This window comes from Mustela lutreola, chromosome 8, assembly GCF_030435805.1.
Source record: "Mustela lutreola isolate mMusLut2 chromosome 8, mMusLut2.pri, whole genome shotgun sequence".
NCBI lineage: Eukaryota > Metazoa > Chordata > Mammalia > Carnivora > Mustelidae > Mustela > Mustela lutreola.
Window position 1 is genome coordinate 48821453 of NC_081297.1, and position 20497 is coordinate 48841949.

General features: G+C 47.3%; 1 protein-coding gene across 1 annotated transcript in view; it reads right to left on the reverse strand.

Moving 5' to 3' along the window:
• Window positions 1-166: 166 nt before the first annotated feature.
• Window positions 167-20497, reverse strand: part of LPCAT3 (lysophosphatidylcholine acyltransferase 3) — a 39546-nt gene continuing 19215 nt past the window's right edge. The window contains exons 2-13 of the mRNA XM_059184682.1: window positions 6603-6710; window positions 5795-5901; window positions 5082-5175; window positions 4874-4911; window positions 4272-4450; window positions 3347-3455; window positions 2508-2594; window positions 2242-2408; window positions 1276-1423; window positions 1039-1197; window positions 800-928; window positions 167-551 (exon numbers count right to left, since the gene is read on the reverse strand). Of these exons, the coding sequence (XP_059040665.1) occupies window positions 812-928; window positions 1039-1197; window positions 1276-1423; window positions 2242-2408; window positions 2508-2594; window positions 3347-3455; window positions 4272-4450; window positions 4874-4911; window positions 5082-5175; window positions 5795-5901; window positions 6603-6710 (1313 nt within the window). The 3' untranslated portion in view covers window positions 167-551; window positions 800-811. The remainder of the gene's footprint in view (window positions 552-799; window positions 929-1038; window positions 1198-1275; window positions 1424-2241; window positions 2409-2507; window positions 2595-3346; window positions 3456-4271; window positions 4451-4873; window positions 4912-5081; window positions 5176-5794; window positions 5902-6602; window positions 6711-20497) is intronic.

Below are 20497 nucleotides of genomic sequence, written 5' to 3' on the forward strand. Positions count from 1 at the left end.
CTAATGGTGTGAACTGGCGACTCTCCTCAGCCTTCAGGAAAAGAGGTGAGGTTACAGTGTTTGTAGCCAGGTTCCAGGCAGGGCCAGGAGCCAGCCCTGCCTACTTCAGCTATGGGGGGCGGGCGCAGAGAACTGTCAGTAAGAAAGCAGTCAGCAGGGCTAGCAGTGAAAAACTGAACAAAGAGAAGTGATTTTATCTGGTACAGTTCCAAGGTAGAAAAAAGTGGAGCAGGTGGGCCTGGTACCCTCCCCTCCCCCCCATGGGGGGGGTTGGTGGTAACAGCACATATACAATCAGAGTAAATTGGCAGAAGAAAAACACAATAGATCCTGGCTAGAGGGGGAGAGATAAGGCAACGTGCATGGGGGAGCCTGGAGGGGAGACACGGCCCTCTGCTCCTCCCACGAGAGCTTCCCCTCTGGCCCCAGGTGGAGGCGTGGCTGGCTGCAGTACCGAGTCTTCCCACCCCCTGGCTTCTCTGTTCTGTGCTCTGAGGCGCAGGAGTGCTGTGGAAAGGGAACATCTCTGCACCAGCCCCGCTCTAGGCCACCTGCAAGAGAAGAGACTTGATGGGCAGGCTGGTCAGAGGCCCTCCTTCTAGTGCCTGGTCTACAGCCCTTCCAGCTTCTATCTGGCAAGCCCAAGTTCGAGGAGTCCATGCCCCACGCTGTGTTTCTGAGAAGCCACGCTACCTTGGGATTTACTCCAGATGTCCCACACTCCCTGCCTGTTAGCCCCAATCTAGTGCTCTGTCCTGTCACTTGGTAGTTTAGCTTTGCCATTGCGGTATTTACTCACCGGGGAAACAGATTATCCCATTTTCTTTAACTTTTCTTTCCTTGGCACCATTGCTTTGTGAACATAAGGCAATATGAAGAGTAGGCTCAAGAAGAAGACGTGGCCGAGAAAATACACGGATTTGTACACCTGGAGGAGATAAAGGCCACTGAGGTAGACACAGGGCAGGGATTATCCTTTACTGCCTGAGCTCTCAGTGACATCTCCTCCCCCGTCCTTGCCAGTAGGCCCTCACTTACCTTCAACCATTTGTCCCATGTGAAGAGACAGAAGGCAGTCATTGAGTAACCCATGAAGAGCCAATGGATGGTCTGCTGCACCAAATAGTAGAAGGGTTGGAGGACAGTAATGGAAGACAGCCTGCTCAGGGCTGGGCTCTCCTGAATGAGGCTGGCAGCCTGGGGAGTGAGCGGAGAGGTCATCAGTGTCTGGCCCCTTCTCATAGTCCCCGTTCATACACCACCCTTCAGGCCTACCTGTCTCTCCACAATAACAATGAGGAATTCCATCTGGAAGCAGACCAGGTATCCTGAGTGTAGTCCATGCCAGAGGGCCAAGAAGAGCAATGAGAGTCCCTGGGATAGTTCTTTATTTCCAAGGAACTTGAGTCGTTTGAAGAAGTAACTAGAGAAAAGGGTGGGTGGGGATGAGCCTCAGACCAGTCTATGCACCGCTGCCATCTTGCCTCTGGCTTCCTAGCGCCCCGAGGTGTGCAGTGGTGGTGGCTGGCTCCTGCTTGGGGCCACCCCAGTAAGGGAGGCAGTGCCATCGGATTAGCTTTAGAGATGAAAGGAGAAGTTCCAGCTCAGTTTGGTGACAGAAAACAGGCCTCAAGCTTAGCCGGGTGAGCCGGGACAAGCCACTCTGTCAATAGCTGCACACTTATGCCTCGGGCACAGGGGTGCGCAGGACAGACCAGCTCCAGCGCGGCTCCCACTGGTGCACTGGGGACAAGTTAACAATGCCAACGAGGAACATAAAACCAGTGGGTAGCAGAAGTAGGATTAAAACTCGAGGCACTTCTTAGGGTGCTTGGGTGGCTCAGTCGATTGAACATCTGACTCCTGATTTTGGCTCAGATCATGATCTGAGGCCATGAGATCGAGCCCCGTGTTGGGCTCTGCTCTGGGCATGGAGCCTGTGTAAAATTCTCTCTCCTTCTCTTTCTGTCCCACCCCACCCTCCCTCTCTTCCTCTCTAAAAAACAAACAGAAAACTCAAGGCATGTCTGGGTCTTGCTTGTGTCCTGTCCTACAGATATGACAGGAATGGGTTCTGGGGGGATGGGAGCGGGGACAAAACTATGTACGAGTGTGTGGGTGTGAGGATGACTGGAGGTTTTCTACCCAGATGGGAAAAGAGGACAGTACATCTGTACCTTCAAATCTGGGAAAGCAGAGGGAGGAGGAGCTAGGGCCCAGACCTCCCTGTCAGTGGCTTACCGGGCCACCCAGGCATTGGTGTTGATGTTGAACGAGGCGATGGTGCCAGTGAAGCGGGGGGTTGTTTCAAAAAGCCACACCTTCATGTTGGCACAGGCATCCCACTGTGCCTTCCCATGTTCGTCAAAGCCATTGAAGCCCAGCCCCGTCAGAATGCACACTCCTTCCTGAGGAAAGGAGCAATTCCATGAGCGTTCAAGCTACGCTCCTTGCCACAACGCCCCCCCGATTGTTGAATGAGGACCCATTTTCATTTTGTGACTTACTGTGACCAGCCAACAGGTGACATATTTGTTCAGCACAAACTTGCCCCAGAGCAGCATGTACATGCAGCGGAACCAGAAAGGGTGGTTCTTGAGAGAAGGAAGAACGGCCGCGCGTTAGGGATGCTCCCCGGGTAAGGCAAACTTCCCTCAACGTTCCTCTCCGCACGCGTGGCTGACTGCCACGCATCCACCTGGCAGTCTGCTGGGTGGCCCTTCGCACAGGCTAAGTAAGAGGAAGACGTAGGGAACCCAGCGGACATCCATTTGCCTTTCTCTTTGGAGAGTCCCAGAAACAGCCTCTTCCCTAACTTTCTAAAGTACCGAGCATTTGGGACACCAAGTACTAAGGGACTTTTTAGATATCCATGGTCAATGTTAATTTAAGAGACAAACCTACCCAGAGTGCGTAGGGAGCTGCTGCAAGCCTTTCAGCTGGGCAGGAGCAAAAGCCAGCACTTCCCCCTCCCTCGGTTTTTGAATTCCCTAGAAGCCCCCAATCTATCAAGAGAAGAAAACAGGCTGGAGAGGACCGGAAGCTACTAGGCTCCAAGGAGTCCCTGGCTGCAATACGTCAAGCTACGAGCTGCTCCCGAGGGAGGGGAGGGGCTGCTCAACGTGCACCTGGCACAGCCCTGTGCCCGCGAAGGTCGTTCAGTGTTGGCTGATGAACATGTCCCGGCCCGGCTGGCATGGACACACCAACTCTCCCAGATCTAAGAGCAAAACCAACATGCATTTGTCGATGGTGTTACCCACTTCTCGCCTAGCTACAGGGATCCTTGCCAGTTCATTTCTAACTCGGACGCGGCCATGCGGCTGCTGCACCAGTCACCACTCACTTCATAGTCTTCAGTGAGGAGATAGTCTTCTGTGATGTGGGGGCTAAGCACAGTGTAGCCCACTAGGTAGACAAGGCCCAGACTCAGGCGCCTGAGAGCAGGTATGGTGCTGGAAAGGAACAAGCAGGGTCACAGCGGGCAGAGCCTTGTCCCTTCACCCTCTGACCTTAATCACGCAGAGGAGTGTTTCAGAGTGTGTGGGACAAGGCGCTCTTGGTGCCAAGCCAACAGTCCGTGTCAGGGAGAGGCAGCTCGACGTGGCTGGCTTTGAGGAATGGTTAACGCAGGAGCCCGCCAGTCCCGGGGTAGGGCAGTGTGACAAGGGAGCAGTGTGTGTGAGCCTGTGGGACCGCATGGCCTCGCCGGTCTTCTCTGGCTACACTGGGCCTGAAGGGCCAAGGTGGAGGACAGGAGAATGCCCGATTCTTAATCTGCTCCTTCCTACCCTGGCTGAATCAAGGCTCAGCCACAGGCCAGGCAACTTCTCAGGAAAGGGATTTTCCCAGTAACTTCAATTTTCTATTCTGATATGTGTATGCGTGCGTGTGTGTGTGTGTACATACATATATACATATTTTCATATATTTAACATCCCTGCCCCCCAAAAAACAGAGAAAATGGGTTTTGAAGGTAGGGACATGGCTGCTCAGGCAAAATCCTGTGGCATAAAAGTGAATTTTTATGTCTGTACTAGAGGGTCAGAATGGATGGCTGGAAGTAGTGTTAGCTGAAAAGGACCTGCTGGCCACAACGAGCAGGAATAGAGTACCCATTTCAACAGTCCTGCGCCTGCTGTGGCCCAGGCCTGTGAGCCAGGGCCACGCTGGAGAACTCGGGCAGGGCTGGCCTTCTGGAAGTCGTCTAGAAGTGGCTTTGTATAAGGTGAGACACCTATACAGAGGTCTGGACCAAGAGGGGGATTTACCTGTTTGGTATCTTCCCTGGTGTGTCAGTCAGCTGTCCCTGCACCAGCTTCATGTAGTGGTTCATTGAGAACTGGGGTCCTACCAAGAAGGCCCCATAGAAGTAGGAGAAACCAGCAACTTCCAGCAGGGAAGGGACACCCCGTATGGCATATTTCTGTTGCTCAGAGGACAAGGAATTCTATGCCAAGAAGAGAATGAATGGTTCAGGATAGCCTTGCATCTCCCCTCAAGAGCCAGTCTATGTGTTCCCCACCCTTGAACCCACAAAACCGGGCTTCTTCAGACAGCCGTCTCTTTGAGGGCATGGTATGGGGAAGAGGAGCCACTTCACATGGAAATGAGGGGTAACTTAGCAACAGTTGACTGCTGTTTTTCCAAATGCCAGGCTGGCACTGATCTCTGGACTTTGTGCATGAGCGGGGCCCGGGGAAATTAGGTTTGTTGATCCTTGCTCAGTGCTCTCTGAACAGAACTCACACAGGCTGGGCAGGGGCGAGAGGCTCTGCTCCTGGCATCTGGGTGCAGTCTTTTGGTAGCAACAGCCTTTCTCCTTCCCTCTGGTTACATTCCTTAACCTCTCTGCGGAGGAATGGGTACTTACCTGATCCTTCCCTCCGTCAAAGTAGTCAACAGCCAAACCTGAGCAGAGAGAGAAGGTGTGGGTAGAGCAGAGGGAGGGCACTGAGGATGTGGCCTGTGGACTGAGTGTAGCCAGGAGCAGACCAGAGGGCACCCAGAGCAAGAAAGTTTATGGTGGGATGGGGGAGGAGCCTAGGTGTAAATGGGGAAGGCAGTGAGCCAGCACTCACCAATCAGCTTCAAGGTCAGGACACAATGTGGCATTGTCCACTTGATATCGTAGTTGCCAGTGGCTGTGTAATAATATCCGGCAAGAAGGTAGGCCTGGTGCAGTGGGGATGGTGAAGGAAGAACTTAATTCTACCACCTGCTCCTGCTAGGGTTTATTTTCTCCCTGCTCTGAAACCCACTGTATTCTTTCATTTTTCCTTTATCCTGATCTCCTCCTTAAAGGCTTATTTATGTACCTAAAAATGAAAGAAACTGAACCCACAGAGGGAAGAGACTTGCTCAAGGCTTCTTGGCAAAATGAGGGCAGAACGGAGAATTCAGAGCTTAGAGTCCATGGCTCATTCCAAGCTGAATTCCTGTCTTGCCTTTAAGTGACACCCCTCATGGCCAGCCAGCTGGGCTAAGCCTGGTCAGCACCAAAGAACCCCAGTGTCCCAGCCCTGTGCAAAGGGGGGTTAGCTGGTGTCCCTCCTTGGACACAGGTAACATCTCAGCCCTGCCGTGTGCAGATGAGACACTTGGTGCCTGTGAAAAGTGACCTCTCCGAAGTCAGGCTGCTAAAGTGATGCCGGGAGAAAGGACTAGAAACTGGATCTCCTAGTTCACTTATGCTGCACTACAGTCACCTCCCTGCTCCCCTAAATCGCTGTCTGCTGTAGCTGCGATCTGAGCAGCCCGCCATCAGAGCCTGCCCAGGGGGTGGCGCGGTTACCATCTGGAAGCAGTAGGTAGTGAGGACGGCAGTGACTGTGCGGCCCATTAGTCGGAGGATGAGGAACTGAAGCACAATGCAGAGCAGGGAGTGGTAGAGCTGATTTCCTGCAAGGCAGAGGGGAGCGCAGTTTAGGTTGTGGTTGTTGGGGTTGTTTTTTTTGCATTCCCACCCTTCCTGAAACTTCTAAACACAAGGAGAATTTAAAATTTACAGAAGAAACTTGGGTGTGAGGATTTTTTCTTTGAAAAGAGACTCATGGGGCGCCTGGGTGGTTCAGTGGGTTAAGCCTCTCTGCCTTTGGCTCAGGTCATGATCTCAGTGTCCCAAATCAGGCGCTTTGCTCAGCGGGGACCCTGCTTCCCCTGTCTCCGCCTGCCTTTCTGCCTACTTGTGACCTTTCTCTCTGCCAAAGAAATAAATAAAATCTTAAAAAAAAAAAAAAAAAAAGTAAAAAGAGACTCATATTTTGAAGGAAGGGAAGGAAGGAAATGAATTGTATCAACAGAAGGGACTGGCAGGGAGTTACTGAGTTTCTGAATGTTTGAGCTAAAGGGGTGCTGCTGATGAGCGGACAGTGCCGGCGAGAAAATGATGGGGTCCAGCCGAGGTAGCCGCTCTCAAAATATCATCTGGGAGAGGAATGTCCGGAAGAGGCGAATTAAGCTGTTCCTGCACACACGAACCCTCTTTCAGCAAGCACACCATTATAACTTCCCTATCCATCGGATTCTCTGGAGAAATTCTGTTCAAGTCTGCTCCTTCCTGGGTTCTGGCCAATCGCGATGCCACTGCTGAATTTACTCACCAAAGTTAAAATAAGCAATTGAGAGGCCTGTGAAGGTGTGGAAGAGATGGATGAGGTAGGTGTCCTTGAAGAAAAGGTAACGCCGATAAAACACAGCCAAGGGGTAACCTAGAGGGGAAAAAAATCAGTGAGAGGGTGAACCATTCCTGATGCCCTCCTGGTTTTGTCTTAGAAGTTTAGCGGGCATGAAATGCAGCCCAGAGTGGAAAACCCATACATTCCCCGGAGTGGAAAACCCATACATTCTGTGGACATCGGCAGAGACGGTAACGGCATCCCCAAGAATCAGAAGTCTCTTTGCAAATACAACTTTAAAACTGAAGATAGGAGTTTTACATGGAGTCGGTACAAAACTGGGTCCCCAGACTAGGTGTTCCTTATAGCCAATTAAATATTGTTAGGAATTTTCTCTTGTGTTGTTCTAAATGATTCAAGGAATTATTTTGAGTGCCCAATGATGCCCAGGGACACTATTTTACACCTTTATGATCTATCTTATTTCATTACCTCATCTGTTAGCAGAATAAGATCAGCTTACTAAGAGGACAAAAGTAAATTCATGCCAGGCTGCAAAGTCGGATTCCTGCCTACGTATACATTTGCGTACTCCTCACCTACCGAGGTCTGGACATCAACTGTGTTATGACTCCGTGTGAATATCCTGGAAAAATGTTATCTACAGCTGTGGTCCCAGCAAGATCCCAGGGCCATGACTGAACTACAAGGGCTATCTCGGGCTGGGCTGAAAGCAAGCAAAAGACAGCTTGCTGGATTAAAAAGGGTCAATAACATTTGGTATTCCTCAACTACAATGAGCCTGTTCCGAGGTTTTGCTACATGTTCCTAGTCAGTGTTCTAGCAAGAAGTCTGGCTCCCATGCTCGGCAACACCCCTATGGCAGTAGTGTGTGTGTGCAAAGAACTAGAATCCTTGCTTCTTTCTGGAAGGACACCTCACCTATCCCAACACTGTGTAAATAGTGTTCATGGATTACAGTTGCTGCAATTCTTGATGTCAAATTATAGACTGCACTTAATTTTTCATGGGCAATATGGTGGGGAGCTTGGTGACCTCCATAATGCTCAGGAAAGTGTTATACCCAGAGAAAATGCTCAATTATTTATCAGGTGAGTAAGAAGATAGATAATTGTGTTACATATTGGCGTATGTGCTTATAGTCTGTTTTCTCATACTTCTTTACTTACCAACGCGGCCTGGGTACTTATGTATCCTGTTTGTTATTTTATGTCCCCCCCCCCCCCTCACGTAACAGTGTATCAACTATCTGATCTCCTTGGTGCCAAGATCTGCCCATGTTCTTGGACTGCTGTTCTCACTGTGGGCTAGGCTCTTTATCAAATTTATAGCTTTGTGCAAGTAGTTAATTTTACAGATATCCTGTGTATCACCGGCTCATTCATTCAACACAGGTTTGTTAAATGCCTACTGTATGTCCAGTATTCTGCTTATAGAACATTTGATGAGGGAGGAGGTGGCATGGAACAGTTTACTTTCTCGCTAGCTGAGATGAAGCGATATAGGATTACTAGCTTAAGGGAGAGGGAGGCATCTATGATCCCTTCACAGTCAGACGAATGAGCAAAGAAATAGGATTGAGTCTCATTATATATCACATGGGCAGAAATTTGGCAGGAACCAGAGCCAGGTACTAGAAAGTATATAGAATAGGGTCTGATAGCCTTAAATCTTTTGCTTCTTATTTTATTTTAAAGATTTTATTTGACGGAGAGAGAGAGCATGCACCCAAGGGGGCAGGGGTAGAGGGAGAAGCAAATTCCTCACTGAGCAGGAAGCCTGACGACAGTGGCCTCTGTCCCAGGACCCTGGGATCATGCATGACCTGAGCCGAAGGCAGATGCTTGACTGACTGAGCCACCCAGGCGCCCACAGGGGTATAAATGAATAGAAGCAATAAACAGGGTAGATCTCAGGATGCCTGGGTGGCTCAGTTGGTTAAGCATCTGCCTTCAGCTCAGGTCATGATCTTAGGGTCTTGGGATCAAGTCCCACATCAGGCTCTCTGCTCAGTGGGGAGTCTGCTTCTTCCTCTACCTGCCACTCCCCCTGACCGTGTTCTCTCTCTGACAAATAAATAAAATCTTATTAAAAAAAATAGGGTAGATCTTAAATATCTAGAGTACTGATGAGTAAGTTCTACACAGCCAAGAGTTTACCTTTAGGCACGAGGACCTTTGATCAACTGGAAGCCCTAAAACCATTTCGAATGTTTGAAATTAAAAACAAAACAAAACAAACAAAAAAATAAAAAACACAACACACACTACTCTGCTTCCTGAAGTGTGAATATAATTTAATATTTTCTTGGGGATCTGGGCCATAATTACTCTAGAGTACAGTCATGACCTACTGAGGTATGTAAACCTGCTTGCTCTCACTCTTGTGGGCGCTCCACGGTCCGCATTCTGAGTTCTTGTATCCATTTCTTAGAGCTTTTATGCCCCTTTACTCGCTATTCAGGGATCAGGAGTCACTTCCTGAGCTTTTTCTGTGTGCCTGCCAAGGACAGTTCCTTTCCCTATGTCTAATTTACCAAAGCATCCCTTAGAAACCATAACTATGTTTTAAAGGTGTTAAAAAAAAGATTTAAGAGCAAGAGTCTTGTGTGCTTTCCTTACAGATGCAGGGCACAGGCCTGGTGACATTTGTCCTGGCCCCTCAAGGCCCTTTTCTCTAGTTTTCAGGTATATGCGGGAGGTGGATGGGGGCTGCTGGGTTCCACAAAGGTAACTGAAGGGTTAGTGCATGCTAGTAAACACAGAAGATGGAGCGGTTGGCAGGAAAATGAGAAGGCAGGAGGCCAGGTTACCAAAAACACAGATCATCACGGAGAACAGCAAAGCCCGGGGTGAAGCCGCAGAGAGGAAGAAGGAACTGTGCGGGGTGAGTTGCTGGGACAACCCAGAGCTGATTTTGAGTGTGTAAACACCAAACCTTGGTCTTGGCTGCCGCTCAGCTCAGCGGGCTCTGGAGCCTGGCTGCCCGGCAGGGATGTGCTGTTTTGAGGAGAGTGTTATCCTACAAGCTGTTTCTGAGTCTTAAGGCTTTTCTGTGGGAGCCAGTGCTTAATATAACGGCTGTAGTCCCCAGAAGAATCTTTAAAAGCCAAAGAAAGGGCGCCTGGATGGCTCAGTCGTTAAGCATCTGCCTTCGGCTCAGGTTGTGATCCCAGGGTCCTGGGATTGAGCCTTAGATCCAGCTCCCTGCTCAGCGGGAAGCCTGCTTCTCCCTTTCCCACTCCCCCTGCTTGTGTTCCCTCTCTCACTGTCAAATAAAATCTTAAAAAAAAAAAAAAAAAGAGCCAACGAAAGCATCTCCTCACTCATTCCCTGCCCTCGAGTCTGATTTGGTAGGTCTGAGGGAAGGTAATGTGCAGCCAAGGTTAAGAAAGACTGCTTTAGAACGCCTGGGTGGCTCAGAGGGTTGGGGCCTCTGCCTTCGTCTCAGGTCATGATCCCAGAATCCTGGGATTGAGACCCACATCGGGCTCTTCTGCTCGGCGGGGAGAGTCTGCTTCCTCCTCTCTCTCTCTCTCTACCTGCCTCTGCCTACTTGCGGTCTGTATTTGTCAAATAAATAAAATCTTTAAAAAAAAAAAAAGAAAGAAAGAAAGACTGCTTTATAAAAAATCCTAAGGCAGAGCAGCAGTCTGTATTAGGTTCTAAGAATAAAATTCTAAGCCTGTTGACTAGGGGTTATGGTCTTTTTTAAACAAACAGAGGTTTGTTTTATAAAGTTTTTTTTTTTTTTTTTTAAAGATTATTTATTTGTCAGAGAGAGCAAGAGAGAGCACAAGCAGGGTGGGGGCAGAAGGCAGAGGGAGAAGCAGACTTCACACTAGCAGGGAGCCCGACACAGGACTCGATCCCAGGACCTTGTGATCATGACCTGAGTTGAAGGCAGACACTTAACCAACGGAGTCACCCAGGTGCCCTGTTTTTTTTTTCTTTTTCTTTTTTAAAGATTTTATTTATTTATTTGAGAGAGAGAGAGATCACAAGAGAGGTGGGGGCGGGGGAAGCAGGCTCCCTGCTGAGCAGAGAGCCCGAGGGGCTCAATCCCAGGACCCTGAGATCAAGACCTGAGCTGAAGGCAAGGCTTAATACACGGAGCCACCCAGGCGCCCCCAGATGTCCTGTTTTATTTTATTTTATTTATTTTAAAATTTATTTATTTGACAGACAGAGATCACAAGTAGGCAGAGAGGCAGGCAGAGAGAGAGGAAGAAGCAGGCTCCCTGCTGAGCAGAGAGCCCGATGTGGGGCTCAATCCCAGAACCCTGGGATCATGACCTGAGCCGAAGGCAGAGGCTTTAACCCACTGAGCCACCCAGGTGCCCCCAGATGTCCTGTTTTATAGACAAATTTATAGCTTCATGCAACTAGTGAATTTTCTAGATATCCTGTGGATCACTGGCTCATTCATTCCTTTGAGAAATGTTTATTCAACACCCACTAATAACAGGTGCCCTGTTTATGAAACATACAAGAACTTGCTTGGCTATTCTGTATCCGTTTCTTCTTTGATTATTGTTTTAAAGAGGGGGCTTCAGAAACTTATCAGAAGATGCAGAATGCCGATCTAACAAACATGCTAAACCCAAGGATCCCTAACTAGAATGGGAATGTTCCAACGGCAAAAACTAGGGCATCCAAAATACTGTGAACCTCAAGGCACACTGAACTGGGTCCTCGTCAGAGGCTCAAGGAGTCTTGGAGTATCCCAGCAGCATTCTCCAGCTAGTCACTGGATGTTTACTGGGGTCCAAGTGCCAGCTGAGTCAGAAACTGGGATCTGTCACGACCTAGATGGCTCATGGCACTCCTGATTCTCTGTATACTAGCTGTGAAATACTCATGAATCCTACAGGTTCCAAAGTTTCATTTGAAGAAAGAGAAATGAACTGTTTACATTCCAGTCTGATACATTTCTTTGACCTTTCAACCTATATAACTATTTCTGGGATCTGGAGGAATAGGATATGACCCTGTTTGATCAGTCAGTAGTTCATATGACCCCGGTGAAAAGAAAATACAGCATTTTTGGCAAGTGTGGGGGAGAAGAAAGGATTAGACAGAACTGCTGTGTGTTGGCTTAGCCCGACACTAACACCAAGTTTTGTCAAAAGAGAACCACCTCAAATACCATGCGGAGGGCTGACATGACATCCACAGCGCACCGCAGGGGTGTTCAAACATTTTGGTCTCGGGACCACTTAAGGCTCTCAAAACTAACCGAGGACTTCAAATGACATCGTCAGTGTGGATGCTATCTATTAATATCTCCTGTGTGAGAAAACAAAACAAAGAAAAATGTGAAGTATTTAATTACTAATTCATTCAAAAACAGTAAACGGAAGACATTGTAAGTAACATACGTCTAATGAAAACAACTCTATTTTCCAAAACAAACCAATAAAACCATTTAATGAGAAGCATGGCACTCTTTTACATTTTTACAAATTTCTAGCCTTTGTCTGGCTCAGTAAAAGATAGCTGGGTTCTCAAATCTGCTTCTGCATTTAGTCTGTTAATATGTTGTTTTGGTTAAAACATATGAAGAAAATGTGGCTTTACACAGATATACAGTTGGAAAGAAAATCTTAATAGCCTTTTCACATTATTTTGAATATGATTCTTTGATACCATACCAAAACTGGACAAGTAGTTTATTAAAGGTTAACCTGCAAGCAAACTGGTTAACTTTCCATGCTGTTACATTAAAATCCATTGGCCCCTCATGTGCTTTTTTAAAGATTTTATTTATTTATTTGACAGACAGAGATCACAAGTAGGCAGAGAGGCAGGCAGAGAGGGAGGGGGAAGCAGGCTCCCTGCTGAGCAGAGAGCCGGATGCAGGGCTCAATCCCAAAACCCTGAGACCACGACCTGAGCTGAAGGCAGAGGCTTAACCCACTGAGCCACCCAGGCGCCTCCTTTCATGTGCTTTTAATTAATCTTTTACCCAGGCGTGATTTTTTTTAACACCATGGACTGGTCATTTGGAAAATACTGGTTCACTGAGTTAGGCAGATCTCCCAAATATTGACCTCTGTTGTTAGAATACGATATCAAAAAAATCCTATTTCTCAATATCACCACTAATTTCCAGCAGCCAAGTCTTTATATATAGAGAAGTTGTCAAGCTCCTGGTGATGGATATAACTTTACCTGTTCCAGTCCCCAGACTCTGGGAGGCACTGGGGTTACTTTCTGTCTATACGGACTGTCTACTCTGGGGATTGAATACAGATGGAGTCATATAATATGTAGACTTTTATGTCTGGCCATTTTCACTTAGTATAATGTTTTCAAGGTTCATTTATGTTGCTGCACATATTAATTCTTCATTAATTTTTTTTTATTTGAGTACAGCTGACACACAACGTTCTATCAGTTTCAGGTGTACAACATAGTGATCCAACTCATCTCCACATGAAGCTATGCTCCCAGTGCATTACTCTTTATGGATGAATATTCTTCTCTTCTGTATGGATACACCGTATTTTATTTATCCTCTTAATAGCTGATGGACATCTGGGTTGTTTCCACTTCTTGGGTTTTACTGAATAAATGGGACATTTGTGTCCAATTTTACGTGTGAACATGTATTTTCTGTTCTCTTAGGTATATATATATCTAAGAGTGGGTCTCTCAGTCCTTTTACCCTCTATCCCTGCACCTCAGTTGGTGGTGTAGACCAGTTTTTCAAATTTCCCATTTGTTATGGACCAAATTTCCCATCTGTTGTGGACCAATACAAAGTCACAGGCTACAAAAGTTCCTAAATGTTTGCTCTCACTTTCTCACCTTGCTTTGACTGGCAAAGGGTGGCTGGCTATAATCTGAATAGATTGTACTGACGACTATTTTCTATTTCAATGAAGGCTGTTTTTCTGGCTCCTCCTAACTATGGCTGATTTCCAGGATTTGGTGTTGACCCTGCACCTTGTTGGTGACACTGCCTCTCTGGAAACTGCACTACTCTCCTGTGCCTTAATAGGATGTTCATGCCAAAGACAAACATATCTTCAGCTTTAATCCTAACTTCTCAAGTTTCAGTTCCCCATTTCCTACTTCCTGGTGGGGCATTCTTAGTTTGGTATCTCATGCCATCTAAAACACGGTCTTTAGGAAAACACGACTTCCCGCCTACTCAGCCTTCTCTTGGCTGCTTTTTTTAATTTATGGGGCTACCATTCCCCAGGTTACACAACCACATGCAAAAGCCTGAAGGTGTCTTGTCTCCTTCCTGTCCTTGGGTCTCTGGACATCACTCTTTTCCAATGGTTCTCGCTAACGTCCACCCTTCTTTTGCTTTCTGTACTATGTTCAAGCATAGTACAGAAGGCCTTCAAGCACTCGCCTTTGAACTCCTGCTGCACTTGAGTGCCGGCTGTGACCTCCCACTTGATCTCTCCCGAAGCCTGAGGCTGCCAGCCACCCTCCACCAGAGTACTCTTCTTTCTACTCCTGCTCAGAAAACAGTGACCCCCAAATGACTACTCACCAGGGGACCAGTCCCTAAGCCCAAGACTCAAGGTCTATCTTCTAAACTACATTTCTAGTTTCTCTGCTGCAGCTAAAACCGATCTGCTAGTTTTTGCCCCAACATGTCTTACGTCTTTTGTCTCTAGACCTTAGGTCACACCAATCCCTTTATGTGGAACACCTTCTCCAACCACTCCTCTACCAAGTGAGGTCCTACCCGTTCTCAGAAAGACAGCTCAAGTGCTTCCTTCTGTATGGCTACCCTCAGACCACAATGAACCCATGACCCCCTGTATTATGGATTCATACCTTATATACATGGCACTTAGTAGGACCAAGACTCGTTTGGCAAATCATTATATATTAGAATATGCCACTCCTTACATTTTTGTTTTATATTACACTTTTTACCTGTTCAATCTCTTTTCCTCAAGGCCTATGTCTTTGAATTTCCCATAGCACACTAACCTATATACTTGATTTTTTGTTTGATTGATCAACAGTAATGGACTCAAGCATCAGTTTCCTCATCTGTAAAATTGGGGATAGTACCTGCCTCAATGAGTTTGTCTAAGGACTAAAGAAGACAATGCATATAAGGTAGCTAGCATAGTGCTAACTAACTATTGTAGGTGGTCAAAGACTTATACAAATACACATTCGCAGAGAGTGAGAGGGAGGTAAATGGGGCAAACTGTTTTCCAAACACCTTCTTTCACCTTCCTGCTAATGGACTTTACCACCCCTTGTCTCCCCAGACCCTTACCACACTCCTTAGCTCAAATTTCTCTCTATTTTTTTTTTTTTAAAGGGGCACCTGGGTGGCTCAGTTGACCTGCCTTCGGCTCAGGTCATGTTCCAGGGATCCTGTGATTGAGCCCCGCGTCAGACTCCCTGCTCAGCGGGAAGCCTGCTTCTCCCTCTCCCACTCCCCCTACTTCTGTTCCCTCTCTCGCTGTGTCTCTCTCTGTCAAATAAATAAATAAAATATTTTTTAAAAAAGTTAGTGGGAAGAAAAGCAAGCCTTTTCTGAGAAATTCTGGGGCAAATGGGTATCAGAGCTTCTGAATCTAATCTTCATTCCATGTGACAACCAAATGACTAAGGGATTTCCTTTCCATCTGCATTTCAGAAGAAGATTCATAGCATATTTACTTTATAAGGATACTGACTTTGGCTTGTTAAAGAGCACTCTTTCCAAAATGCAATGCTGAATAAAGGCGCTGGATGGTTGGAAGAAGGCGGACTTTGGAGTGAAGACAGATCTCGGTTTGAATCCCCATTCTGCTACTTACTAGCTGTCATCTCGGGCTGGTTGATCGTTAACCTCGTAGTCCTCAGTTTCTGTTAAACTTTTTGCTCCTCAGCACAAGGAGTATCTAGCTTAGGGCTTGTATATTAAGCCTGGTATATATCAGGTGCTCAGTAAACGCGAGACTGCCCCACACCTGCTTTAGTGGTGAGGGGCTCAGCGATCTTGTCCAGTCGCACCCGTTTGCCGATGTCTCCCAAATTTTCATCTTCAGCTCAGACCTCTCCTCAGGACCCCACACTGGTATGGACTACTCAACACTTCGAGAAGGCACATGCCTAAACAGATACCTCAAATCCAACAAACACTGCTGCCTTACCTTCCTCACTTGAAGCTGCTCCTCCCCTTGGCCGGCCCCATTTCAGCAAACGGCAACTTAGCCTTCATTCCCTTAGGACTGAAACCGTGCAACCTTGCCTCCATTCTTTTTTTTTTTTTTTTTTTTTAAAGATTTTATTTATTTATTTGACAGACAGAGATCACAAGCAGGCAGACAGGCAGGCAGAGAGAGGGAGAGGAGGAAGCAGGCTCCCTGCAGAGCAGAGAGCCCGATGCGTTACTCGATCCCAGGACCCTGAGATCATGACCCGAGCCGAAGGCAGTGGCTTAACCCACTGAGACACCCAGGCACCCCACTTGCTTCCATTCTTGACCTGCCCCCCTTCTGGCCTCAACCCAATCAGTCCATAAATCCTGTCTGTCTACCTTGAGAGTAAACCCAGAATCTGGCCACCTTGACCCCTGGTCCAAGCCAACACCACCTCTGGCCTGTGTTACCATATAGCTCGCTGCCTGACTCACCTCTCGCTTCTACCATAACACAGCACCCGCAAGGCTTCTATTCTAAGTTAGATCAGCTCATTCCTCTGCTCGAAACCCTCAGAAGGCCTCCAACCTCGCTGAGGAAAAGCCAAAATCCAACCAGAACCTATGGGATCTGTTTGCCCTTCCTAGACCGAGCTTTCTCTGACTCATCTCCACCACTCTGCCCCAGCCAAAGCTCTCCCTTATGGGTAGTCGGGCAGGTTCAACCCAGAGCCGCCACCTTAACAGGTTCCTTGCCTGAAATGCCCTTTGCACAGATAAGCTCAAGCTGTTCAGGTCTTTACTAAAATGTCACCTTATCAGTGAGGCCTTCCCTGACCTTCCTATCTAAAACTGCACATGCTTCCCCCCAACCTTCACCCGCCACCAACACATACTTCCTGTTCTCTGCTTCACTCTTCCTTTTTCCCCTTTGCACTTATTAACTGCTTTTTTACACACATGTTTTATTTATTTATTTACCAGTCTTTGGAAATAGGAATTTTTGTCTATTCACCCCTCCCGCCACTACGCCAGGGCTTAGCACAAATCCGGGTACAATAAAGGTCTCAAAAATATTTGTTGAATGGGTGAGAGAACGAAAGGATGAATGAGGGAATATTCTATTCTCTAGGCTGTCAATAAAATATTGATTAAGCAGCCATTATGTGGTCAGCACTGCATTAGGCCAAAAGGGGGCTGTGGCAGAATTAGAAGAGGTTTTTTAACTCTTAAGGAGCTTTTTAGAGAGGGAGAGAGAAAAGGGGTACCAAACACTGATGTTCACTATTTGCTACACAAAACAGCCAATGCTAGAGAAGTTAGAAAGGAGAGAGAGCAATAAAGACCAGAGCAGTCAGGACGAATTAGTTAAGGAAGACAGTAATGTGGACACGTGGAGGTAGGAAAGAGCCTGGACGAGTCACTTCAAGAGGGGCCCGCTAGCAGAGGGGTAATACAACCTAACAGAGCAGATAGGAAGGTTTGGGAAACTGGGCAGAGTCTGAAACTGATACAAGAGGAAAAAAAAAATCCATAGGATTGACTGGATGTGGGAGACAATGGAAAAGGACAAATTGAAGATGAGTGAACCACTGTGACAGTCTTCCAGAGTTTTGCTGGAACGGCTCCTAAAATTGGAACAACTCTCTATCCCCTGTCATATTTTTAAGTCACCATCTGTCATTGATAAGCTTAAACAAGAGCAAATGATGTTTTTTTTTTTTTTTCCCCCTAAGTCCGTTGAAGCTGCGCTGTTCGTACACATGGAAAATGTCTGGCCAATGGCAGGCTAATCGGCTCAATCAGACTTCCTGTCGAAAGAGGTCTAAGCTCATTTTTAAGTTCCAATAAACATGTTCATATGTTCCCCTCAGAATGACCATCTTATTTCTGAATTCTAGTTTTAAGATGGGTAGATACAGTTGCTGCGAATTTGTCACCTAGATAAGACAAGGGCTGCTCATGCTGTATGTTAATTATACTTAATAAAAATAACTAAGGGGCGCCTGGGTGGTCCAGTTGGGTAGGTATCTGCCTTTGGCTCAAGTCATGATCTTGTGGTCCTCGGATTGAGAGCCCTGCTTCCGATTCTCTGCTCAGGCAGGGAGCCTGCTTCTCCTTCTCCCTCTGCTGCTCTGCCCGCTTGTGCTCCCTTTCAAATAAATAAAAATCTTAAAAAAAAGAATAATTAAAAAAAATAAGGGGCTGCTCCTCTTTGCTTTACTTTTGTGGCATCCTGTGAGATTTTTATACTGTGGGGCAACTTACTATGCCTTTTTTCTCCTTGTCTAAGGCCTAAAGGGTGACTTTAAGGTAGTTGGGAAAGGAGCGTCTTTGGAGGAGTCTCGAGCTCATCTGTTTTAGACAAGAGCACATATGGAAGCCGCAAATCTAGAAACTGATTCCTTATCCATGCTCACGTACCCCGTGGAAAGTCTTTGTGTATCCCTAGAGTACACATATCCCAACATGAAGACACCTGGCCTTGAGGTTTCCCTTCTGGGAAGTAAAAAAGAAGGCAGTACTACTGACAGAGACACAAAGACTGGAGGGGGAAGCTGGATCTGGTGGTGCTGCTGCTGGTGAGAGCTGGAGCCCCGGAAAAAGATAAGCTCTCCCCGGGACAGGCCATGAAACACAGGTGGGCCAGGGGCCGAGTCTTGGAAAATGCCTATAATTCAAGGCAGTGGAAGCAAAAGAAATGGAGATAAAACAGGAAAATAAGGAGGTAAATCAGGTTGGTGGAAACGTGAGAAAGGAAAAAGTATTTTAGCAGGAAAGGAATTTAATCACATCAGACCTTACAGAGCCCAGCGAGGGTGAGGAAGAGGATAAGGTCACTGAAGTCACAGTGACGTCATTAGGAACTCGGCAATGGCAGCAGCTTGATGGATGTGGAGACCAGGAGAAGGTGGCCAGTTAAAAAGGCAGTGAGCAGAGTGCCTGGGTGGCTCAGTGGGTTAAAAAGGCAGTGAGTGGATAAAGGGGAAATACAGGCCGGATATGAAGGCTATCAGTATGAGAAGTTTGGCAACAGACAACTGGCCAGAGAGCATGGCCGCTGAGTGAAGCGAACCATTCCTCAAACAGAGACATTCTGTCCACATGTGTTTGCTGGAAGAAAGCAGTAGAGTGGAAAAGAGACTGCATATGCCACAGGAGCAATGATTTACCTCAGAAAGGAGGAAAGAACCCTGGCTCTTTCCCTGAGGCTGGAAGGCCAGGAGAAGAGGCCGGCAAAGAAACATGGAAGGCAGAGGCTGAAGTTCATGAAAAGAACCTTAATCTCCGGGGCACCTGGGTGGCTCAGTGGGTTAAGCCTCTGCCTTTGGCTCGGGTTGTGGTCTCAGGGTCCTGCTATTGAGCCCCGCATTGGGCTCTCTGCTCGGCAGAGAGCCCGCTTCCTCCTCTCTCTCTCTGCCTGCCTCTCTGCCTACTTGTGATCTCTGTCTGTCAAATGAAAAAATAAAATCTTAAAAAAGATCCTTAATCTCCTCAGTGAAAGCGGTGACGGGGCCATTCTTGGGAAGAACAATGTGACCGGGGGTGGGTGGGTGGACAGGAAACACAACCCATTCCAGGGGCATCGATCGCCCAGAGGTGAGTCTCTTCTCCTTCGGAAGGTTAGTGAAAACCGCAGGGGGCAAGTCCACAGCTGTGGAACATTTCTCCTTCTCCAGAAGTTCGAAATTCTATAGGAATACAGGGGAGTGCTCAGACTTCTGACTGAAAACAACACTGCCAGTTCACGCCTATCCTTGTCTGAACAGGATCTGCTCCAGCTGGGGCACTGGTGGATGGCACGTCTGCCCTACGAGAAGTTTCGCAGAAATGATTCCAAGCAATTTAACTGGTAAGTAACTTCATTATATGAAAACAAATAAATCATACACAACAGAACTTGCAGCTGGCCTGTATCTTAAAGACACAACATGCGACCTCAACGGTGTTTGTCTGAACAGCCACTGTTTGCTAAGGATGCTGGAGCCCAAGAGCACACTTCCTGCGTTTTCCACCAGGCCTACATGGAACTGTCTGGGAGAAAACTTAAAGATTTTATTTATTTATTTATTTGCCAGAGAGAGAAAGAGAGAGCGAAAGAGCACGCGCACAAGCAGGCAGAGAGGCACGCAGAGGTGGAGAGAGAAGCAGGCTCCCTGCTGAGCAGAGAGCCTGAAGTGGGACTCCATCCCAGGACCCTGGGATCATGACCCAAGCCAAAGGCAGCAGCTTAGCCGACTGAGCCACCCAAGTGCCCTGGGAGAAAACTTAAGAAGCTCCACTTGAAATCTATGCTTTTAGGGCACCTGGGTGGCTCAGTTGGTTGAATGGGGACTGCCTTCAGCTCAGGTCATGATCCTGGAGTCCCAAGATCAAGTCCTTCATTGGGCTCCCTGCTCAGCAGGGCGGGGTGGGGGTCTGCTTCTCCCTCTGACCCTCCCCCTCTCATGCTCTCTCCCTCTCTCTCAAATAAATAAATAAAATCTTAAAAAAGAAAAAAAATAAATCTATGCTTTTACGTCCTTTTCTCCAGATTCAGAGGAAGATGTCTCTCCCTCCTCTTTAAATATCTCCTCCTCCCCTTGGAATTCTACCCATCTCAGTCTTTCCGCAGAACTTCCCTTCCAGTCTTTCTTGCTAGCTTTCTTATTCTTTCCTTCGTCCTTTATTATTGTCACTGACACCGGTTAGTATCAAGGAACATTTACTGAATTCTTACTACACGTCACGCACTGAGTTAAGCACTT